Consider the following 25,460-nt stretch of genomic DNA (forward strand, 5'->3'; position numbering starts at 1 on the left):
ATACTTGATGCCAATGCTCTCATTTCATGAATGTTTTAGGTTAAAATTTTAATTAAAATAAGAATGTTTAAAAGGAAAAAAATGACCAAATTGTTTCATTTTGACCTAGTGAAAGACTGAATTGACATAAATTAAATATTTAAAACTAATATGACTACTGAAATAGAAATAAATATTTAATTTAATTTTAACCAAAAAAAATGAAAAAACAAAAGGAAAAAATATATTAAATTACACTTCTGGTCTCTAAGTTTTTATTATTATTATTTTTAAATTTTTTTATATAAGATAAAATTATACTTTAGCCTAATCTATGTGTATATGTATATGAAACTCCCTTCTAGAGACATGAATCTCGGTCCTTACCCCTCCCACACTCTATAAGTACATATACTTATAAAGTGACCAACATGCCAATGGTGCACAGTGGCGATCTCTAAGTTTGAGGTTATTTTAATTTTAGTATTTTGGGTCCGTTTGATTGGAGAAAAGAGATGAGAGAAGAGAAAATATAAGAAAAAAATGGTGTTTGGTTGGAGAGGAGAGGAGGAAGAGAAAATGATGGAACATAAGGTTTGTTTGGTTTGGGAGATGGAAAAATAGGAGGATAGAAAATAATGAGAGAATAGAAAAGTGAGAGTATAGAAAATATTTAGTTTTATTTTGTGTGCGTTTGGTTGGAGAATTGGAAAAGTGAAGGGATGAAAAACTCCTTTATTTGATTGAGAAGAAAAATGAGAAGATGAAAAATATAGTTAGTACAAATTTACTTTTATACCCCTATTATATAAAACATTATTTTTTATTTATTTTTAATTATATTACCCACAAATATATAAATATGTTTATAAGCAAGTGAATCTAATTTTGATAGCTTGTTTGGTAAGAGTATTTAAATATAATTTTTTTTTTTTTTGCAATCCATAAAATGGTGGGTCCACACTTGAATTTATTGTTTGGCTAATATTTTCTAAATACAGTTTTCAAAAAATTGTATCATATTTTTCTGGATTAGAACAGAATTTTGAAAACGGTTAAGGAGGTGTTTTTAGGATACAAGATTTTGGGTGGCGAATTCAATGGCGTGAAATTTTGTGGGCGGCAAAGAGTGACGGTGAATGATCTTCATGGAGGACAACAGCGACTCGCCTCAACTCAGCCTTGATTGAGATGGATAATCTAAGGGGTATATGCATCATTTCAGGATTGGAGCTTTTTCTCGCCTATGTTTTCTTCCTAATTTGGGGAGATGAATTTTTGTGGGCTCAGGTGACATGTTTTCTCCTCTCTTGTCTCCCCCTTCAGTTTTCTCTCTCGAACCAAATGGGAGAAAACAACATATTCTCTCCTATTTTCTCCTCCCAGTTGTTTTTCCTCACTTTTTCACCCATCCTAACAAACCCCAAAAGTTTTCTCTGAACCTTTTTTTTGGGGGGGGGTTGGAATTACTCATTTGCCCTCTTCTATTTAAATTTTAAAACAAGCACAAAATGAAAATAACCCAAAGGTTTAAAACCAAATGACAAATGTGTATGAATAGGGAAAAAAAAAAAAATTTATACCATCAGTCCAGAGAAGTGAAATGCTCTAGAAACACACAGAAATAGCAAGCAACCCCTAATTCTGTATCAGTTGAGTATGAATCAGTGCGAGGCGGGTAGACATTTGAATAGGGCGAATACTCTTTCTCAGTAGTAAGTTGTTGACATTGAAATAAAAACATCTCTGAGCAAATGGAAGTAAAAGAATTAGAAGAAACGCAACAATTAATATGGAAATCAGAAGAAGAGTCACCACCTCCACAATCCATGCTCTCCGTTACGGTGGCCCGCGTCATCAACACTCTGCTCAGCGCTCGCCCCAAAAAACTCTACGACGCCGTTTCTCGCCTCTACCCAGACCCTAATAAAAAAACAACCTCAGGTATTAATTATTCAATTCTGGTCTCTCTCTCTCTCTCTTTTGTGTGTGTGTGTGTGTGTGTGTGTGTGTGTGTGTACTGTAGTTCTTTGAATTGAATCGGTTTTTGTTTTTTACTTTATAGGGTCTTTGGAGGACTCTCTCTGGTTTTTACACAAGTATGTAAACGACACCGTTGAGGACCAGGATGCATTTGATCAAATCCTTCTTCCCATTATTCAACATGTACTATATTTTATGCTCCCTTTGTTTCAATGAAGATAGTTTTTCGCATTTTCCAGTTTTGTAGTATCAGATAAATTTAACTACTTGGAGTGAGATAGGGCTGTTTTCGGCTAAAATTTTCTCTATAGAGAAAACAACACTATCTCACGTGAAGCTAAATAAGGGACGTTAAGAGAGTTTTGCAATTCATTTTAAGGCCTCTACCAAACATAGGAAATTGAGATAGTTTTCTAGAAAATTCTCTTTTGGAAATTGTTAGTGTCAAAACAAATATTCATTGTGTATTACTATATTCTTGTTATTTGATTTTTATTTTTTGATTTATTATTATTATTATTATTATTATTTATAATAATAGTCGTGGAAGAATGGAGGGCAGGCAATGATACTTGTTAACTGGCTATTTCAAGACGAGCTTCTTTTCCGACCTCTGGCGACTAATCTTGCCAACATTATCGTCAGAAAAGACGACCGTTATATAGCCCTCGCCTGGTGCATTCTTGTCCGCAATCTTCTCGAGTTTGAGACTTCCATGACTCAATTTTCAATGAATGGTAAACACCCCAACCACATTTTGACCATTGTTGTGTGTTAATCCGTGTGAATTACTTCAATTTGTTATTGATGGCAGGGATAAGGGAGAGGTACAATGATGTTTTGAAGATACTTTCTTCATGTATGCCACGTCTGTTAAGTATTGTATGTAAAGGAAGGTACAGCTCACTTTCGAGAAACTATATGTGTTGCAATTCCATTTTGTATCTTATGTGTGTGTGCGCGCGTGTGTTTGACCGTTTGTTTCTGTAGCACTTTGCAGGATGGATTTGAGTTGCCATCTCGTCTCTCGGTGTCTGCAGCTGATTGTATGTTAGCTCTTACTGAAGCATTGGCAAAAAAGGTGTCAAGTGACAAGCCGAAATCAACTTCAAATGCTTTGAATCGGCCGGTTACTTTAGTGCCTGAATCATCTACTGGTGATAAGAAAGTGAAACCAGCTTCTAAATCTTCAGAAGTCTCAAACCTGGAAATGGGACTTTTATTTTGGGACCATTTAGAGGAACTCGTTAATTTAGTGCAGAGACTCATTGCTGTATGTTCTGTACTTGTGTTATATTTATTTGGCTCCAACACAGAACCTGCTTACTTCTTGTACATATTATGTCATTATATTTACTTTTAATTGTAAATGCTGAGTTGGTGATACACGTGCTTTTGCTATATGTGTGATTATGATAGATGTCATTAATTATGATTTGTGCTCTAGACAGAAGAAATTAGTTATATAAATGAGCTAAAAGAAAACTAATTGATATTCATACCATGTGCCTGTATGCAATTCAAATTCTTTATTGAAACCTAGAATTTTGCTCAAGGAGAGAATACATCTCCAGTGATATGTACCCAGTTTTCCCCACCTTTTCCTTTTTCCTAAACTTATAGCTTCTGTCGTGTCTTCTATATTTTTTTCTCCATGAGTTTGAGAATAGAATCAGGAAGTTTTGTGTGGAATCCTGATAGATGAGTGAAGGAATTTCAGACAAAAATAATTCATGTATCTATACCTATGTGTAATGTGCCGTTACTGTGCTTATTTTAGACAGTTACGTTTTAACTTTTAAGGAATGCCCCATGAAAGAGGTTGTAGAATAATATAGATGTCTGCGAAAGAAACATTTGCTTTTGTTTGGTGACAAGTTGCCTGAAATATTTAATCAGTTTCTACTCTTTTCAAAACGTTGCTTCAAGCACTGATTTGATGGCACTGTGTGTTACTTGAAGTTTGTCACGATAATGAACTGTAATGGGGATTTTCCCATGCTGTGCAGTGGAGCAGAAAAAGTCGATCTTTACATGCTAAAGGATTGGAAAAAGTGCTCAAGTGGTTGCAAGAGATAAAAGGGCAATATGGATGCTTTCAAGATGAGGCAGGTCCAATACTCAATACATGCTTTCGTGCATATCGTATATCTTAGTATGTCTAATTTTCTATACATTGTGATTTCTTTTGCTACACATGGAAGACAGGCTCAAAGATACTCAAGACTGGAGTAACGTTACTCTCTTCTTGTTGGAAGCATTATGGCATACTATTACACCTGGAAGATCGCAAATTTTCTCAGCATTACAAAGAATTGTTGGAACAGTACTTATCTGGCATCCAGGTTATTCATTTCTTTTCTTCTTCTGTCAATGAATAAGTTGCCTAATTCATAGATCAAATCTGAATGATGATTCATGAAAAATTTGATTACGAAATATCAAAAAAAAAAAAAAAATTATTTGTTATCTTTACTCAATTCATATATATATATATATATATATATATGTCTTTTCAATCCAAATAATATATTTATTTTTGAGAGTTCTTTTATTATTTTAGAAATATAAATTAACATATATTAGTTTGAGTATCTGTTAATTTTGAGTGATGCGATAATTTGGTGTTTTGTTTGTAAAACAAACTTGCTATCTTTTTTATCTTTTCTCGAAGAATTGTTTTTGCTTATATGATTGAATCAAGTTGATAAATTACTAATTGTCTCAAAAATTGTTAGGAAAGGTTGAATTTAATCATTAACCATCTTTTTAATACTTCTCTTCACATGTGGACCCAAAATCCCCCTTTAACAAATGGAATCCATCACATGGGACTAAATTTTTTCAAATGGGAGGGTAGAGTGGAGGTAGGACTCAAGACCCTAACTCTGATACCATAATAAATTAGCAATGGTCCCAACACACACACACACACACACACACACACACAACACCTCTCACATGTGAGCTTAGACTCCTTAAGTGAGCTCAACATGTAAAATTTTAAATTTTTTAGTGGGAGGTAAATTGGAGACAGGATTCAAACTCATGACCACTTGCTTTGGTACCTTGGTAAATTATCGATTGTATTTGTGATGAAGCATATCCATTCTTCTTTCATTTCATGACGATAAATTGCTGATTCATGCAGTATTATACAGACAGCAATACTGGAGGGCATAGCGATAGTAAGGATGGTGGTGTAGAGACCAGAAAATTTTTTATAAACTGTTTATGCCTTTTATTAGGGCGTTTAGACAGCAAGAAATTTGAAAGCACCATTGTGGAATATGGGATGCAGATATCACGTGAACTTTTACCACAGGTATGCTTGAGGCCATGAAGAAACAAGTTGTGGTTATTTTGCATGATAGACATATACAGCTTTAGGGTTCTTGCAATTTGGATCACATCCCATTTTAGTTTATGGACGTACTATTTCATGGAATGCTTTAGGGGCTGTTGTTTTAAGAATTGGTAAAGTCCCATGCTACTAAACGCAGGAGCATGGGTTCAAGATTTGCATCTTCAGTGTGACCACTTCATGCAAAAAATACTTAATGTTGGGACCTTATACAGGACACCCCTCCCATGATCTCACTTAGGTGGGAACAATACCAGGTAATGATTCCATAGCTATTGGTCACTGTTTGCCTGCGTAATAGTCCATTGATCTTTTAGCTATGCATTGTGGACAGCTGTGGGGAGCTGTGAGCAATTTTAACATGTCTTGGACATGGTTCTGGTGACATTATTTTGAAATTTAGACCTTTTTTAATGGTTGAGCATAGTAATATTACCAAAAATTCTTGTAGTAACTCTTTCAAAACACTGAACCTCCCACAACCTCCCCCCCAAAAAAAATTTCAAGACTTAGTCATGATGATATCAAAATTGGTTAGCTTTAGATTAGACAACAGGTGTCAGAAGTTCTCCTATGTTTGTTTTAGAACTTTAGCCATTGTGTTCTGAACTGGCAAGATGGTTGTCACCACTGTTGTGATAGATTAGGTGTCTCTTGGTTAATTTTGATAGATAGATTAATTGCATTCAATCCTGGTATTCACATAATTATAATTAGTTTAACAGAATATACCATATATATATATATATATATATTTTTAAAGAATAGATTCATGGTTGGAATTCATTGTGTTCACTTGGTCATGATTTTTCTCTCTGCTTTTTGAAGCTTCATTGCGCTAATGAAGATGTGATAGACGGGGTTGTTTGCATATTTAAGGCAGTTATATTTAAGCCAACTTATTCATCTGGAAGCAGTCTAACTGATACTAGACTGATGGACTCCATGCTACCGTTGCTGCTTCACCTTCTAGATGAGCGGGATGGCGCAGCTAGAGCTGTTGTTAAGCTGATCGCAGAATACTGCTCAGTGTACTTTTTCCATTCTTTTCACCTTTTTAATACTTTGTGGCAGCAACACACTTATGACCTCTCTTTGGGATTATAACCTGACTTGCATTAATGATCCACCAGGAGCAGAGACAGTCGGTGCATTCAAGAAGTTTTAAAGCGAATTGCTTCTGGAAATGTTCTGCAGCGAAGGAATGCTGTTGATGTTATTTCAGAACTTATTTGCAAATCATCTGATTCAATAGATGAACTTTCTCATTTGGCATGGTTAAGACTACTCTAGTAGCTATTGTCATTTTGTGATTTCGCCCTTTGTAGCGTCTTTATAAGTCTCCTCTTCCTACTACTATGGCAGGCAAGATGTAGCAAACCAATTGCTAGAGTGCCTTGGAGATGAAGAAAGTGTAATTCGTGAGCAAGCCTCTAGTTTGCTTCCAATGCTAGGTTGGTTTTGACTATCTAAAATGTTTTATGATAATTCTTATATCGACATGATCTCAATATGTCTTTTGTATTCTGGTGTTTGACTATCTAAAATTACAAGGGATAGGTTACACAGATATGTTTATACTTGTTTAAACCATTGTGCACTTGGGCAACAAAAACTACTGCTGGCAAATGATGCTTGTTTGGAGACCTTAGTTAACTTAGGTTGTGAAATCATATTATTGTTGAGGCAACAACATACATTTCCTCTTGAGCTATGCATGTAGAAGTGCCGATGGGAACTTTCAACTTCCTGGTTATATGACTTGGGGTATTTTGTACAAACAATTAATCTTCTCCCCCTTTTTTGTTAGAACCATTGAGTTTGATTCCCCATGCACAAACAGGATTACGAAAGAAGTTACTGAATAGGAAGTGTTAGCATTAGCACTGTTATTTTATATTGTCTTATTATTCTTATATTAGCTTAATGGTATTCTTGTAATCATTTCATATCATTCAATTAAAATGTATGCTACCGTGAAGGGAATAAGGCCCTAAACCTATTTTTTAATCTTACTCTCTCTGTGTTCAATCTTCTCTCCCTTTTTCTCACCAAAACCTAATCTTTGATATTTTACAACACAACTTGGAATTAGAGCATTCCAATCCAAGCTAATATAAAAAAAAAACTATTAGAATAATGGTTAAATAATTAAATTCATCATTTCTTAATAGTTTAAGCTTTTGAGACAAGTGTTAGTTTATCATGATAGCAAAGAAGGTGGTTCTAATTTGAACCTTGTATCTGCTCTAGTCTTCACTCCACCTCCAACTTAAAAAGTTAAAAATTCCACGTGTTAGGTCCCACTTTTTAATGGAGTAGTGTTAGTGACATTGGACAAATAAGGGGAATGTGTCTATGTGTGCTTGTGGATTGTGGTGGATTAAGTTGTAGGAGAATTTGGGGATCTAGGGTTTATAATTGTTAAAGGTAGGTTATAGGTTCCTGATTTTTACCCCTACTGTACATTCCTTATCTCTATTAGACTTTCCTTTTGATTTGATTGTATTTGTTTCAAGAGCAGTGTGTATACAATGATAAATACATTGTTCCTTTTCATCAATAAAACTCTTATTATCTATCAAAAAAAAGAAAAAGAAAAAGGTTATAGGTTGTGATAGGAATAAAAAGATGGTTTGACGAGTTATTTGATGGCTATTTGGTAGAAAAACATATGTTGGGTTTTAGGGTTTTGATAGGTAAAATAAAGTACTTGATATGGGGTTGTAAGGAAGAAGAAAAGGAGACACTCTTATGGTGTCTCAGTGCTGTATGAATAGTATCTGGGAACAGTACCACAAGAAAGAAGAAGAAAAGAGAGAACCTGTGAACAGTGCCACAAGAAAGAGAAGAAGAAAAGAGAGAACAAACAGGGAATAAGAGAAAGGGTGAACAAAAAGGCCAACATGCCTAATACTTAGGGGCGGGCTCCCATCCCATTATAAATTCTTTAGTTCTCTCATGTTTTTACACAAATAAAAGACACGTGGCAAGCAACATCTCCTAAGGTTAGAAATAAGCCACATAATTTTCTCTCTTTCAACCGTTTCAGTTTTCAATAAAAATTTTCTGGGTTTGCTTCTATCACTTGTTACGAAAAATGATATTTCAAAATCATCTTTTGAGGGTTTCCACTATCACAAAATGACCAGCCGCTCCAGACCCATATCTAGGAAGCTCAAGAACTCTTCCAAGAGCTTCAAAGTTTGATGGGAACAACTTTTGATGGAGAACAGAACAATGAATTGGGTATTTGATTTGGGTTTTATTAATTGTGATTTGAATGTGAAGAGAAAGGCCAATTAATTGGATAAATGAATAAAAAAAATTAAGGAATAAAAGACTAGAGAAGAACATCATGGCTGCTTTCAAAACTTTGAAGAAGAAGAGGAAGCTTTCAAAGTTTCCGTAGCTGATTCTTTCACAGCTTTCAAAGTATATTGAGAAGTCTCATGCCAAACCCACAACCCATCACCCATCGGAACTCCCACGGCCAGAAATCCATATCAAACCCGATGTCTCACCTCCCCAAGCTCGTTGGAGGACCTAAATCTCACACGCCTCCGCCAGAACTAGCCTTGATGCTCATAGCGGCATAGCCATGAAACCCACTGTGTCAATCCAAACAGCCATGGTTTCTTGTTCTGATATGCCAATCTTAGCTGTGAAACCCACAGTTTTAGTCCAAACCCATTGCCATCAAGTTCCGATCTGCCAATCTGGACGCATCTGATGCTCAGGTAGGTGAGGTCCATTAGGATGGGGATGTTGGAGAAAGAGGCAAAGAAGAAGGAAAGACAGAATCAGTATGTGTGGGGATAGAGTGAAATTTTGGCATGATGTCTGGTGTGGGGATAATCCTTTGAGTACGTGTTTTCTAGATTTATTCAGAATCGGTAATGATAAGGAGGCTTATGTGGCTGATCTCATGCAATTTCCTAATGGGGTTCTTTTTTAGGACTTAGAATTCTCGCGAGAAATTCATGATAGGGAATCAGATTCATTGTCTGTTTTTTGGAATGTTATATATGGAGTCTCATTGAGAGGTATTGGTGAGGATAAGATGTGTTGGACATCTGCTAAGAGCAAGGGCTTTGAGGTAAGCAGTTACTATCAGGCTTTGTTGGGTGTATGTACTCAATCCTTCCCTTGGAGAAGTATTTGGAAGCAAAATGTTCCTTCCAAAGTTGCGTTTTTTGTTTGGACTGCATCTTTTGGAACTATCTTGACTATTGATAATTTACGTAAGAAGGTGTTGATTCTAGATTGGTGTTATATGTGCAAAAGTAATGGAGAATCGGTAGACCATCTTTTACTACATTGTCCTATTGTTTACGAGTTGTGGTCTATGGTGTTCACCTTGTTTGGTATCAACAATATATAAATTTTCTTATTTACCTATCAACAATATATTTGTATGTTGCATCACACTAGTGTAACTCCCGTGAAAAGGATTATGAAAACATAAAATAACTACTAGCATCACACTTGTAGTTCATAAGAAGCATCACGCCCAGGGTTTGAGGGAAATTCAAAGGCAGCCACAAAATTTCCATCAAACAATGATGATAAGAAAATTCTCAATACAGTTAAATAAACTAATCTGAACCATACATTATAATAGATTAAAACATAAGTAAAGGACTAGAAACCCTACTGATTAAACCCCTTATATTAGTAAAATTCTAAAGTTTGGCACTCTCTGAACATTTTTCTATAGTGCCATGAACAGTGAATTTTCAGTCCTCAACTTTAGCTTAACTCCCATGTTGGACCCACACCACAATCATTCCACCAAATTAAAGCTTGGGGTTGATAAATCTGATGTTTCTTGTTTCTCTTATAAATAATTGGCTGATTTCTATCAGATTGTCATGTGGATTGCAGTACTATGCATTGCTGAATTCTATGATTCTTCTTGCAGATCCTTCATTAGTTCTGCCAGCATTAGTTCGCCTTGTTTACTCTTCAGATGAAAGAGTTCAGTTATCTGCTGCTGATTCCTTAATTAGGGTGCTCAAATATCATAATCAGAAAGTTGAAGTTATTTGTATGCTGCTTGACTGTCTGAGGTATCTTGCCTTCCGTCTCTGGCGCTGCCCCCCCCCCCCCCCTTTCCCCTGCTCTCTTCCAATTCCTAAAGTTCAATTAATCCTGAGCAAAATGGAATTTGTTAATGGAAAGAGTGACGAGCATTTGTTGGAAGAAGAGGGTGGGGTTCTGACAGCAACCCAAACATTTGATCAGTTGAAGCTCATAATTCTAATAATATATTATATGGCATTTTCATCTATTTATGCATTCTTTTCCCCCTTTTCTCACAGCAACCTCAATCAGAGCCTAGATCTTCCACAAATTACAGGACATATAAGGGAAGGTTTGTTTCTCACTGTTTTAATGTTACGAGTTCTCAGTTGATGCAAGTTCTCATATGTACTTATATTATCTATAATTTTTCCTTGGATTGTATGACCACTTTCATGCTGATTTACCATATTTTATCATTCTTTTTTAATAATCAAAACTTAAAATTTTTTGGCATTGAAGGTATCTATGATGGTTCTAAAATATGAGGGGAGCTATGGATCTGTTACATACATCACCAATATTAACCGATTTTCTATTAGATTGTTAATGTTGATCACTGCATCTGTGTGTATTTAAATATATATCACATCAATTTTAATAAATTTTCTATTGGCTTATCCTTCTTTTGGTATTTTGGATTTGAAAAGAATAGTAATGTTTGGAATCTTGTAAGAATCTTCTAATTCAACGTTATTATAAAGTTCTAAAGTTCCTTCTCATATGCTCCATCTTCCTAGCAATAATAGAACTCGCCATTAGGTACTCATTCTGAATTGTTCTGACTGTTAGTGAGTTCTGTTAATTCACTTTGCCAAAAAAGGTAGATCCAATATATAATCATGCTTTTGTAACCATGGCAGGATCAAAGTTTGATAGCGATCAAGTACTGAAGCTAATCCCAGAGTGGTCAAAAAGTGTAAGATTTATTATGCTAATATAAATTGGTTATATTTTTGCCTTTTTCTTCCCTTTTGAAAATTCACTCAAGTGGCATAGGCTCTCCCTTGCTGTCCAAAGTGTTTTCTTTATACATTTTATGTATGAAATCACATCTATGTTTCTGTTTTTGTCCTGCTTTACTATTGGAGATTTTTGGCTTTCTAATAATAAGAAATGCATATTTTTCTGTATTTTTAATTGTTTGTGGTTTTGAACAAATGATATAAGACCTGATTTTGACTTGTGTTGCAACCTGTTCCCTCTCTCTCTCTCTCTCTAATATGATGAGATCATTTTGTATCAATCCACCACCATTGCAGGCTACACAATGGGGTATACCCTTCCCCCTCCCAAACAAATGATGACATCTAAACTACAGCATTTCTAAAAATAGCTGAAAGAACTGCACAGCATAGCATTTGCAGACATTTCCCAGTTGCTTCTTTTGATGTCAAAAATATATAAGAAATGAAAATGAAGAGATGTAATACAAGTATGGTTTCTTTAAAGTTTGGGATTACATGTCTCACTCTTTGTTTCACACAAATGTGCACACAAAGGGACATAAACTGTTATGAGTTATTAGATTCTGTTTTATAATTGACATCCATTTATGGCGAAGATTTAATTATTCACTAACTGAAAGGTTTACATAGTCGCATGTCATTTGGAATATCATTCCACCGATTAAGGAATGATAACTACTTTTAAATTATGTGGAAAAGTGCATCAAGAGTATTGTGTAGTTATAGAATACTTATTAAGTTAAGAGGGAAAGTTTCACAAAATTGCTATAAGACCAGCCATGCTATATTGTACTGAACAGTGGGCTATTATGAAACATGTTCATAAAATGAGATAGCTACATGAGAAACCTATTTTCGTTTTTGCTTCCTCTCACATGGACTTACCTCACGGTCTTGTTGCTTGAGAGCTTAGTATTTGCAAACTGATGGCCAAGCTCAAGCTCATACTTCACCTCTTCTGCCTTTACCTGGAAAGGTGGCATAGGCAAAGTGTATGGAGAAATTACAGAGAGATTTTCTGTGGAGTGGAATTAGTGGTGAACCTAAAATATGTCTGGTTAAATGGGCAAGGTTTGTAAGCCTTTGCAGATTGGGGGACTAGGTATAAGATGATTGGGGAGCTTTAATTCTGCCTTGCTAGGTAAATGGTTGTGGAGGTATGGCATGGAGACCGATGCTTTATGGAGGAGGGTTATAGAGGCAAAATATGGGAATATTTGAGGTGGTTGGCGTACGAAAAAGGTGAGAAGTCCTTAAGGGGTCAGCCTGTGGAGATTCATTAGAAGTGGCTGGTTGAACTTTTCTAAACTCCTTGTGTATGATGTGGAAGATGGTACTAGAGTGAAGTTTTGGAAGCATGTGTGGTGTGGGGACTGTACTTTCCAAGAGGCTTTTCTAGAGCTTTATTGTCTTAGTAGGTCAAAGGATTCCTTGGTGGCTAAAGTTATGGGTTGGTCTACTAGGAGGATTCATTGGAATGTGCAATTTTGTCGTTCACTACAAGATTGGGAACAAGAATCTTTTGATCAGTTTATAGGTATGGTCTATTCTTTGACTGTGTGGGGGTTTGGTCCTGACAAGGTTTGTTGGAAGCCAGCAAGGAGCAAAGGTTTTAAGGTTAGAGGATTTTATCGTTCCTTCTACCCTCCTACTATTTTATCCTTCCCTTGGAGAATGATATGGCAATCAAAGGTTCCTCCAAGGGTAGCTTTCTTTTCTTGGTTTGCTTCCTTAGGCAAGATCTTAACAACAAACAACCTTCATAAAAGACGTGTGCTTGTGTTTGATTGGTGCTATATGTGTAAGAGATGTGGAGAGTCAGTGGATCACCTTCTGCTTCATTGCCCCATAGCTTGGGAGTTGTGGTCATTGGTTTTCTGTTTGTGTGGTATTCACTAGGTTATGCCTCATACAGTTATTGAGTTGTTTGAGTCTTGGCAGGGAAAGTTTGGGTGACATCGTAACATAGATATCTGGAGACTAGTGCCTCATTGTTTGATATGGTGCATTTGGCGTGAAAGGAGTGCTAGAAGCTTTGAGGGTCGTGAACGTTCTTTGCTAGAGATAATGTATTTTTTCCTGCACACTCTCTTTGATTGGAGTGTGGTCTTTTCTCATTTTTCTTGTTCTTCCCTTCCTGTTTTTCTTGATCGTTGTAATTTTGGTTCCTGATTTGTTCCCCCATAGTACATCCCCAATGTACTCAGTTTGGCACTTTTATGTATAATATTTTTACGTTATCTATCAAATCAAAGATTGATAAGTGGAAATTTAACCAAAGATACGATATGAAATGAAGAATTTCGTTTAAGTATAGGGGTAGCTCATATTGAGAAAAAGATGAGGAAGAGTTGCTCAAAATGGTTTGGGCATGTGCATAGGAGAATGATTAATATATCAGTGAGGAAGAATGATTTGATTCAAGTCAAGAGGATCAAAAGAGGTAGGAAAAGATCTAAAATAACACTATTAAAAGTAATAAAAAGCTGACATGTTAATTAAGTAGGTGACAGCGAATGATTTTGGACAAGATAGAATGACGGGAATGAACACGTGATCGACCAATTAGTTTGTTGAAGATCCACAGCTGACCCTAAAAGTTTTGGAACTAAGGCTTTGTTGTTTTGCTTTTGGTTTATCAATCCCAAAGCTTGAATTTAGTGGGTTAACAATTCCATGCATTGTTGTTTATTTGTACATGGTGATGCAAACAATTGCCAGATATCTCATAACTTCATCTTACACATTCACGGTTAGGTTTTGCAGTTGTTCCTTGTGTGTCTCAGTGGACAAAAAATGGATCAATCGGATGTAGCTCAAATTTAGAAAAAGTATGCATTTGCTTCTCAAAGAAATTTCAGCTTTTTGATTTTTTGAAGTATCACAGGTTCAAGACTGGAACTGTTTGATTGGGCCATTGATTGACAAGATGTTTGCAGAGCCATCGAATGCTATTATTGTTAGGTTTCTGAGTTATATAAGTGAACGCCTTGGAGAAGCTGTTGATGTAGTCATTTATCATGTTCTATTGCATATGAAAGGACAGGACGAGTGAGTAAATTATTTTATCGTTTTTATCCAAATTTAATTGTAATATCTTGCATTTATTCCTCTTTTGTTGTTTAATTCTTATTTTTATATCTTAATGGTTTGTTTGTTTGTTTAAATTTATTAAATTGATCAGTAAACTACTGCTTGTTGATTCACTTTACCTGAACATAATTGTGAACTGAGTAGCACAAATGCTTCCAAAAGGGAGTTGTGTCTGTATAGCATATATCAGGATCTAATTTTATGTTAAATATATATTATAATCTTAAAGAATTTTATCTCCTTTTAAAGGAACTGTTCCTTGTCTGTTATCCATCACGTCCATTTCTTTTTAGCAGGATTGATGAAAGCGTTCTATCACGATGCGAGGGTAGAACCTCTACCAATGATGACCCTGTGAAAATGCAGCAATCTCTGTTTGAGCGCCTTTGCCCATTACTCATTATTAGGATGCTTCCATTGAGAATTTTTGATGACCTTAATTTGTCTGCCATGTATGATAAACTTCTCATTCAAGGCATTATGCATGGTATGCTTTTCTACCTTCCATAAGCTCTTTTTCTCTTCTTCCCTTTACAATCCAGAGCTCATTTCAATTTACTACATGTTTTTCTCATAGTTGTCAAGTTTGTACTGTAAATGCAAAATCATGTGGATCAGGATTTTTTTAAATAAAAAAAAAATCATGAAATATAATTCTGATTAAGTTCTGACTTGATTATTTTTACCATCTTCAGAATGCATTGACCCTTCTAATGTTCAACCCCTTAAATTTTGCATGATATAACAACAGCAGTAATGCTTTACTGAGATTTCTTTTGGTGGTTAGTGTCTAACAATAGAAGAAAGTAGGAAACAAGTTTGTCCATATGTCTCTGCTTCCTTGGGCATGATCTTAGTGCACGATTGTAAACTATACAGAATATCTTCTTGTTACAAATCACAAATTTTTGCCAAATCTTGGCTGGATGAATGTTTGAGTTTCCTCTTCACCCAACTTAGGCTTCTCATATAACAAAAATAGATTTTTTTTATCTTTTATTCAATAACAACAACAAAGCCTGAGTCCCAAAAACTTAAAAGGTGGCTATGGATCTTTACCAAACTAATTATGGTTAGTCACATGTATTTTTCTTTGCTATTCTATTCTATCCAAAAATCATACTGTCACCTTCTTAATTAATCTGTTATTTTTTTACTATTTCTATTCGTGGTATTTTATGTCTTACTCTCTCTCTCTTTTCATTCCTTCAACTTGAATCAAATTACTCTCTCACTAGTGCATTAATTGCTCTCCTTTGCTCATGACCAAAATGACTCTCACCCATCTTCATCAATAGGAACCATTCCTATTTTGAAACAAAGTTTTGCATTTTTTATCCTATATTTTCTTGTATTTTCATTCATCCATCTTGACATTCTTATTATGCCTATTCAATTTATGAACATGTTGCTTCTTTATTATACCAATATTTAGTACCAAAGCATAACTGTCCTTACAGCAATCTTGTAAAACTTTTTATTTTTTATTTTTTATTTTTTATTTTATCTTAATAGGTATTCTTCAATCACATAATGACCTGGATGCACTTCTCTTCCACCCTTCTCTTATCCTATAATTGGCATTCTCTTCAATCTGTCCATGCTTATGATATTGATGAAGATATCAAAAGCACTCACTCTTTGTTATCTTTTGACTATCAAGTTTTACAACTACTTCATCTTTGTCTCCTTTTACTGAAATACTTACACTTCATGTTCTTTGTTTTAATCCTACTTAACTTGAAGCCCTTAGATTCTTAGACATCCCTCCAGATTTTTAACTTGGCATTGAGTCCATGTCTAGTTTCATATACTAAAATTGCATTGTTTACAAAAAGCAAATGCCAAGGGTCTTCATTTGAATTGTTCTAATAAGTTCATTCATAACCAATACAAAGAGATATGGACTTAAAAGTTTATCCTTGATGCAAAGCTTTGGTGATAGGTTTATCATCACTGATTTCTTCTAAATATTAAGAGAAAGGTCAGCTATTCTTTGGCACAATTAATAAAAAATCTAAAACTTCCTTTTTGGATAATATTATAACAAAATTTATCAAAGGGGCCAATTATAGTGTCTATACCAGCTTGGAAGCAATACTCTGAACTTGAATTCAACAATTAGCTTTGGTGGAAAGATCTTATTTATGAATTCTACATATATTATAGAGATCTATCCACTTGGAATTATATTCTGAAATTTGAATGGGTAGTAATTGAAGTCTATCTATTGGATCCATATATGAAAAGCATGACTCACAGCTGTATGTCATTTGTTTATTGTCATTATGGATCTATGCATATTGTTTAGTTGTAGTCATTTATATGCTTACTTTCACTTGTTATTTGGGGCAATTTCAGGCTGTGGAGATATCAACAAGCATGATAGTGTTGCTGCTTTCCTTCTAAATAGGTTGATCCACAAGCATAACCATAATCAAGTTTCAGTAAACTGAATAAGAGAGCCTGATCTTTCCTCTTCTTTTCTTTAGGGCATTTCATAAGTTTGAATTTGAAGATGTACGGAAGCTTGCTGCTGAGCTCTGTGGTCGCATTCACCCTCAGGTATGCAAAAACTTTGCTCGACTTTGTTATTTGTGCATCCTAGTTGGCTTATGCAAGGGATATTGTTTTGTGTTTCCTTTATGTTATGTTATTTCTCAAATGAGGTCTTAGTGTTGGATTTACTTGCTGGAAACAATCATTTTTGTCATTCCTACACATTCAATGAAAGGTATTTAAGGTATGCTCCTAAAAGCGTAACTAACACTTCATATGTTTCTCTTTATGTTTTCAAATATAAAACATTTTCAATGAAAACATTTTACATTTGAAAACATTTTCAGTGAAATATTTTTAAGTGTTTGGTGTGGCATGTAAAACTTTTTAAGCACAAACTGCCAACATCAGTGGCTTAGCCACCGAAGCCTCCAGTCTGGCAATCGAACCATTGGCTCTGGCTGTCGGACTGAGAACCCTCTTACCACATGGGGGGGAGAACCAATGTGTGTTTTTGTAAAATGTTTTACCAAGTTTTTTAAGGTAAAATATTTTACAACATTTTACAAATGATTTTACAGTCAACGGAAAACATTTCCAGGGTTGACCAAATTTTACAATGAAAAAAACATGGCAAAATGTTGAAAATTTTTTTGGTAAAACATTATACAGCGAAACAAACGAAGTGTACAACTTCCATAGAATGTGCCTTAAGATTGGCAACTTTAAGCTTTCAAGGCATGAATATGCAAGCCTAGTTGAGTGTGAGATTTCTGCTGGGATACAGTTTACATTGTTTTGATCGGTAAATAAAAACTTTATTGATAAAAAGAGAAAAGTACAAGAAAAGAAACAAATTCCTTGGTACACAGGATGTGTATAAGAAAAGCAATTGTCTACCCAACATTACATAAATCTACAAAATCTAAAACAGAGGGTATGTCAAGACCACTCAAAGCAGTCCTCCATTAAAACAAAGACAAGGAAAATGTGCTTCAGCTTGATGATAGAATACTCCTCCCCCTCAAAGATACTGTTGTTCTGTTCTTGCCATATGTATGTTCCACATAAAAAACTGCGGAATAAAATCCCAAACAGATGCCAACCTATGTCACCCAACACCTCTAAACCAACTCAACCACTTGTTTAGGCATAACCCTGGAAGTACCAAACAAGCTTAATATGAAGGACCATAAATCAAAAGCGAAAGGACAATGAATGAGCAGGTACTCCACTGATTTCCAATCATTTTTACACATTCAACACCTATTAACAACGCAAATATTTCTCTTCCTCAGATTATCCAAAGTTAGAATCCTCCCTTTCACCATTGACCAAGTGAAAAAAGCTACCTTAGTAGGAGCTTTCACCTTCCAAATACTTTTCCAAGGGAAGGGTGAATACCTCTGTCAGATAAGATTGAATAGAACAACTTCACATCAAAAGAACCACTCTGGGTAGCTACCCGCACAACTTTATCTTCCTCATTCCCATCATCCTTAGAAGAATAAAGAAGAGCAAAGAAAGATCCCAAACTTTTTTTGATAAATAAAGAAAGATCCCAAACTTGCCAGTTCCCAATCTTGTCTCGGTCTAACTAAAAGCAAATCCTAGTGCGCAATCCCATTATGCCAACACAAATACTCCTCCATAAACGCATCCTTATTCCTTGCTATTCGATACAACATCAGAAATGCCTCCTTGAGAGATATTTCTCCTCCACACCATAAATCATCCCAAAAACAGATTCGAAGACCCCTTCCCACCTCGAATCTGATATTTTGAGAAAATCTTTCCCAACCACCTCTTATGTACTTCCATAAAGAAACCCCATAGGGTTTCTTTGTAGCTCCAGAACACCAACCACCCCCATCACTGCCATATTTGTTAACTATTACAGTTCTCCACATAGCATTTGTCTCCACAACAAATTGCCATTATCATTTTCCCAATAATACAGTGTCAAATGAGTGAACCTTTGAATCCCTAAACCACCTGATTGTATTGGCTGACATACAGACTTCCAGTTGACCAGGTGCATTTTAATTTCATCATCCAAACCACCCCACAAAAAGTCCTGTTGTAATTTTTCCAAACGGTTAGTCAGCCTAGCAGGGATCGGGAACAGTGATAAGAAATAAGTAGGGAGGCTAGAGAGGGTACTCTTGATGAGAGTAATTCTCCCACCCTTAGATAAATACCTCTTCTTCCATCCAGCAAGTTGCCTTTCCATCCTTTTTAGAATTGATGACCATATGGCTGTGGATTTAAATCGAGCTTCCAATGGCAAACCCAATTATTTCATGGGCACAGTTTACATTTAAATGGGGATATGGGTCTCCATAAACAATGAGTTAGAAAAGCCTTGTCTAGTCTTGGTTGATTGTTTCTTCTCTATATTATATATGAGTTAAATTCAAATTACACTAGTATAACTTCTATTCATGTCACACCACTCATTACTTTTTATTGGATAAGTTTTTTTTTTTTTTGAAAAATTTACCATTGGATTATAACATCTCCTTATATCTCTCATACTTGCAAACTATTAAGATGAAGATCAATAACTAAACTATCTCATTTGTAACATGATCAAATTTTATTTATATATTTATTCATAAAAAGTTATATTTTTATTTATTTTTGTATCTGAAAATTATGCACATAACATAAGTTTATGGATTGGATAGTAAATAACATTCAATTAACATGAAATTCAGTGTGTGTGTTAAGAATAAAGAGAAAATGTAATCCAACAGTGGGATTGTCAAAATATTAATCTAATAAAAAGTTAGTAAGTAGTGTAATGTTAACTTACACCAAGTGTAACTTTAATTGTTCTTTTATTACTAAATATTGCTAGCATAATGTATTTGTCAGTTCTGGTTAAAAATCGTACTATTTAAAAAAAAAATCATGTTCACATATATATATTGCTTTTTTTTTGGGGGGTGGTGGGGTTCAGTTAGTGTTGGATTTTAATTGTTCTTTTATTTCTAAATATTACTGCCAGTGTGTTTGTCAGTTCTGGTAAAAAATCGTACTGTATCGTGTTCTGATAGCAAATTGGAATATGCTCGAATGTATATTCAAAAGTTGTGTTCTAAACACATTAACCTTGTGTATAACCTTTTTTTTTTATAAGTAAGAAGAAAATATTATTAAAAAGGGAAAAGCATGAAAATACAAAGGGTTCACGGTAGTGAACAAAAAGACACAAGTAGCCACAAGCAGCCACCAAGAAAAACTAATAGACGAAAGGAATTCCATAAGGGTGGAACAATCCAAAAGACCCCGACACCGAGACCAATCAAAGAGGGTCCATTGGCATAAATCTAATAACTGAACCATAGTTTTCCCCTTATCCTCAAAAGAACGCTGATTCCGTTTAGTCCAAATAGTCCACATTAAACAGCCTGGAACCAAATTCCAAATATCGGAGCTATGCTTCCCAAGCCAATGGTACCAACAAAATAATAAGTCTGCTACTGAACCTAGCATGACCCAATCGATCCCAAACAACCGAAGCATATAAGTTCACAAAGAATGAGCTAGCAGACAAAAAAGTAATAGGTGATCCACAGATTCCACATTACAACAGCACATACAACAACGATTTGCCAAAGGGTGACCACAAAGTATAAGGTTATTTAAGATTAGAATCTAACCATGAGTTGCTGTCCACATAAAAAATGCCACCCTTTTAGGAACCTTGACTTTCCAAATGCCCTTCCAAGGGAAAGTGGAAGGAGCTGCATTTTGAATCTTATGATAAAAAGACCGAATGTCAAACATCCCACTTCCATTAAGACCCCAACGAAGCTTGTCACCCCCATCACCCCTAGGAATCCGGGTCAAATTAGACCACCTTTCCTTGAGGTTTATTGAAATGACACTCCCCCAAACATTTGCATGAATAACCCCCTTGAGGTATGTATAAATGCAATAGTTAACTCCCTGCCCTCTCAAACTATGATTAAACCAACAGAATATTCCATTTTAAAAATGATTCTTACCCAAACTATGAACTAAATGACACTCGCTTCCCTTGAGGTTTGCAAATGCATGACACTTCCCCCCACCCCTCCTCCCCCTCCCCCAAGTTATCTATAAATTAATAGGAATCAATAATAAAAATGGAAACTGTTAGTGAAAACTTGCATTTAAACAAATCTCACGGGAGGAGTGGTATAAAACTTCAATGGAGGTTTGTGTAATTGACCCTAACAAATATATATAAAGAATATGAACAAGTTAGATTTTTTTGACAGATATTGTTTTCTTATTTCTTGTTATGCATTTATTTGTCTTCTCAATTTGTATTCCAACTATTTTAAACTGTCTCTGCCTTCTAATTCTATAGGTGCTATTTCCAATTCTCTGCTCTGAATTAGAACATGCAGCAGCTTCTCAGGATATATTGAAGATAAAAGCTTGTTTGTTTTCAGTTTGCACTTCCCTCGTGGTAATTATCTTACACTGTCAACATATATCCATGCATTTGAGAACTATTGGTTTTCTCATATGCTTCAACTATAAGCAAATTTCATTCATACCACAGCTAATATAAAGGTTTCTTCTGGTTTGTAGATTAGGGGCAGCGATTCAGTTATGCATCCTGTTATGCTCAAGATTAGGAAGACGCTAGAAACAGTTCTCTTATGGCCTTCACTGAATGGGGATGAAGGTACAACTAATTAATTTTCTTTTCCCATCTTTCTTCTGATACCTCTTATTGTAATTGGAGTAATGGCTGTAAGTATACTCTTCCCTCAGTTTCCAAAGCACAACATGGATGCATTGATTGTCTAGCACTGATGATATGTGCCGAACTGCAAGCTCCAGAATCATTTGCCAACACCTCAGGAAAGAGTAGCATTCTTGGGAAGAAAGGTGGGATTTGGTTGGTTTCTTCTCCTTAATACAAGAATAAATATTTTCTGTTGTGCACATTTGATCTCTGTCTCAAATTGCAGGGGATGCTGCCTCGAGAAACTCTATCCTTGGTTATGTGATCCATCAATTTGTAGACGATAAGAACAAAGATGGTCCAACCTCCAAGTTGGGTAATGAAAACTGTACACTTGAGGCACCAGTCCATCTCTCTTTCCGGCTGTGCATGGCTAATGTTCTCATCAGTGCTTGCCAGAAGATCTCTGACTCTCACAAGAAACTGTTTGCTCGGAAGGCTCTCCCATGTATCATCCGTTCTGTTGAGGTATTTCAGTTATTGAATTTATAATTTGTAGATCCTGCTTGCTTTGGGTCTTGTAAAGGTTGGGGTTCTTTAAGTCACCTTATCTCCCATTTGCTTCTTACAATTGTATCAATTATGCAGGCGATAATGCAGTCAGAAATTAGAGCTGCATGCATCCAGGTTCTCTTTTCAGCTGTCTACCATTTGAAGGCTGTAGTTCTTCCTTACTCATCTGATCTTCTTAAACTCTCACTAAAAGCTCTAAGAAGTGAATCAGAAAAGGTAATAGAATCTATTCTTGCGCAAGATAAACAACTGTTTTGGTGTTGTTGGTTGTGCTTTAGCACCTGTCATCTCAAGTTTATAGATGGCCCCCTTTTCTTACCATATCTGTGTGCGCACCCATGCATGCACTTGTGCTCGTGTGCGCATGCATGCAAATGCACATCTTTCTGTTGAGCTGATTATTGTGCTGGTAGAGGGATTGGGTGCAGTAAATAAAAGCAGGGACAGAGGCAGTTATGCAAAATATTCTTATATCTATCACTTAACTTGGTTGCATACTATTTTCAATCAGGAAAGAATGGCAGGCGCGAAGCTTGTGGCATCTCTCATGGCCAGTGATGACATGATCTTGGGAAGTATATCAGGAGCACTAATAGAAGCTAGATCCATGCTTTCAACTGTATCTTTGACGGATCCCTCCCAAGAGCTTCGACAAGTATGCAAACAGTTGCTGATGTGCATGACTTCTACCTGAGTTGGTTTGAAGCACTTCTCCAGGATTGAAGATCATAAGACCATCCATGTGCCTCATAATTACTTAATTTAATGAAATTATGCTTATTAGTAGTTGTACAGTTAACTCTCCTGTATAAGGATAGAGTTTTAAGGTGGACCTTCTTTTATTAGCTATATGAGGTGAGGGTCCTACTTTTTAATTGGAGGACCCTCCAATTCGTGGTTTGTAGCTTAACTGACGTGATCCTTGTTAGCAGTGGCAGCTAATGATTTGGTCTTTGTAACCACTAATTTTTCGGAAAATAAATTAACAAATGGGTTGAAAATATTTTTAGAAAATGTAAAAAAAAAAAAAAAAAGGGAAAATAAATAAAATAAATTTATTTTTATTGCCTTTTGGACAACACTTTTTCAATTTAGTGTTTCATCATTTATAAATCTAGAACTTTAGAATGCTATTCATTATAATTTGTATAACATTCAAAATACGCAAACTTTCTAGTAGAACTCTATATTGCAAAATTACTACAAATTACAATTTTGTTAAAGACAGGATACTTATTTTTCTGCCTATATAACATGATGGTTATTTAGGCAAAAATACTATTTTGGTCTTTGTATTTTAGGGTTATTGTCAATTTGGTCCCTACCATTTAGTAACAATTAATTTGGTACTTATTATTTTCTACTTGCAATTAATTTCAATTAGTGAGTTGATAGTAAAAACCAAATTGATTAAAATGAGTGAAATTGACAACCACCCTAAAATATAGGGACTTAATGATATTTTCGCCTTATAAATCATTGGAATAGGATTATGGCATTCTTGGGGTATACTTTTCATTATTTTCAAAAACACTCCAACAGTTTAATTCAAATTGATTTTCTCACAAGTAGAAATTAAGGACAAACAAGTATTTAACAAGAAATGGGATCTAACTAAAAAATGAAATCACAAGGTGAAGTGCTGAACACACAGTTTCTACCTACGGGGACTGAGTTCAAAAAATGATGTTAGGTCTCTAAGTTTTGCCATCAACATTGCTCCTTTCATTTCCTTTTACCACTCAGTCTCATACTGCTCCCTTTCTGCCTCATCCCACCAACATAAAACTTAGCCCAGCACACTCTCTCTCTTTCTCTCTCCTGATTGTAAAATTAATTTTTTAGAATTCAAAGTGAATAATATGGGGTTATTTTGTTATGGGTTTAGTTGCATCCATTTTTCTAGTGCATCGGATGCGATATGATTCCAACACGTGATTAAAATTGGTGGATAGAATGGCTAAAAAAATGGTGGACAAAAGCTTTGTCCTTCTCTGATTCCTTTGGAGAACTCTGAAAGTGCAGTGCTGTGCATTTTTATCAATTATCAAGTTCTCAGATGTTTTGTTGACCGACCATTACGGAAGAATGTTACTAATTATTGTAGGCGGCATTAAATAGTATAATATTTTTTATTCTAACTATTAACATTATTTCTTTAAAAAAAAAAAAAAAAATTGTTTTCTGTAGTGTTCTCTATGTCAAGGGTTTGAAATTTTTAAGACTCACGCCTTCTACAGTTTTTTTAATTAAAAAAAAAGGTGGTGACTGGTTACCACTTGGCATGTGAGGGATTGGAATTTTGTTTTGTTTAGACCTTTTTTTTTTTTTGGTTTAGACTTTAGACTTAAGCCTTACACCACATGTTTTGTTTGGTTGACCCATAACTGAATTTGGTAAAAGTCTCTTCAGCTTCATTTTTTAGACCATTTAGCTGCCCCAGGAACACCTTCCTAGTTCTTCCTGTGGGCGGCGGCAGCATTTATTACTTTTCCAGTTTTCCAAAACAGGGCACCCTTATCACTTTCCTCTTTTTTTTAAATTATCACTTTCCTCATCTATTCCTATTATTTTATTAGTAATGTTATTTTTTCACAATATTCTTGCCTAATCAATAATTGTAACAGGGTAAATCAATAATTGTAACAGGGTAAGGAGTTGGCAGTGTTCGTTTACAAACAATTTATTTAATTTTTTATTATAAAATATTATAAATAAAAGAATTGAAGTTAAATAAAATAAATAATTAACTTACGTAAGATTAATAAATAATAGAAAAAATAAATGATAATCCAATTTATAAGTGTATCGCAGTACTTAATATTCATTTTTATTTTTCTGTACGAGTGATTTGAACTTACCTTCTTTCTCTATTATCTATACTAAAATAAAAAAGAAAGAAAATTATTGTATTAAGGTTTTTTATTTTTATAAACATTACTTTATTAAGTTTAATAATTTTTAAACCAGTCTATTTTTTTTTATTGTATATATATATTTTCCTGAATATTATATATCAGACTAGCAGTATGATTTAGCAATTATATACTATTATACAAAATTATGACAATAGTAGTTATTTTATTACCATTACTTTTAATGATAAAAAAGAAAAACAAATTGACTTTCAAAAAAAGAAAAAGAAAAAAAAATTGACTTTCACTATTGGGTATTATTACATATAAAGAAAGATTAGAAACCACTATAAATACAAGGAAAACATCGG

The 25,460-nt window shown here is 34.8% G+C and overlaps 1 protein-coding gene across 4 annotated transcripts; it reads left to right on the top strand.

The window, feature by feature from the left end:
* Nucleotides 1-1,544: 1,544 nt before the first annotated feature.
* On the top strand, nucleotides 1,545-23,193 carry LOC115952918. Of its 4 annotated transcripts, none has more exons than XM_031070270.1 (24): nucleotides 1,545-1,923; nucleotides 2,045-2,145; nucleotides 2,504-2,699; nucleotides 2,777-2,858; nucleotides 2,953-3,235; nucleotides 3,972-4,074; nucleotides 4,171-4,307; nucleotides 5,114-5,287; nucleotides 6,155-6,357; nucleotides 6,460-6,603; nucleotides 6,692-6,780; nucleotides 10,251-10,398; nucleotides 10,651-10,703; nucleotides 11,275-11,330; nucleotides 14,267-14,430; nucleotides 14,766-14,959; nucleotides 16,834-16,885; nucleotides 16,965-17,037; nucleotides 21,335-21,436; nucleotides 21,562-21,658; nucleotides 21,748-21,864; nucleotides 21,948-22,189; nucleotides 22,310-22,450; nucleotides 22,746-23,193. In XM_031070270.1, the coding sequence occupies exons 1-24, from the start codon at nucleotides 1,734-1,736 to the stop codon at nucleotides 22,926-22,928; spliced, it is 3,324 nt and encodes a 1,107-aa protein (XP_030926130.1). In that variant the 5' UTR covers nucleotides 1,545-1,733; the 3' UTR covers nucleotides 22,929-23,193. The 4 variants fall into 4 exon arrangements, with proteins under 4 accessions (XP_030926130.1, XP_030926131.1, XP_030926132.1 ...); XM_031070271.1 differs by having other exon boundaries at nucleotides 14,769-14,959; XM_031070272.1 differs by having other exon boundaries at nucleotides 2,525-2,699.
* Nucleotides 23,194-25,460: the final 2,267 nt, after the last annotated feature.

This window comes from Quercus lobata, chromosome 7 (genome assembly GCF_001633185.2).
Source record: "Quercus lobata isolate SW786 chromosome 7, ValleyOak3.0 Primary Assembly, whole genome shotgun sequence".
Classification (NCBI taxonomy): Eukaryota; Viridiplantae; Streptophyta; class Magnoliopsida; order Fagales; family Fagaceae; genus Quercus; species Quercus lobata.

Coding starts and splice junctions, on each gene's coding strand:
- LOC115952918 (XM_031070270.1), top strand. CDS start 1,734: ATGGAAGTAAAAGAATTAGAAGAAACGCAACAATTAATATGGAAATCA. Junction 21,659..21,747: donor TTCACTGAATGGGGATGAAG/GTACAACTAATT, acceptor CTCTTCCCTCAG/TTTCCAAAGCACAACATGGA. Junction 22,190..22,309: donor GTATCATCCGTTCTGTTGAG/GTATTTCAGTTA, acceptor TCAATTATGCAG/GCGATAATGCAGTCAGAAAT.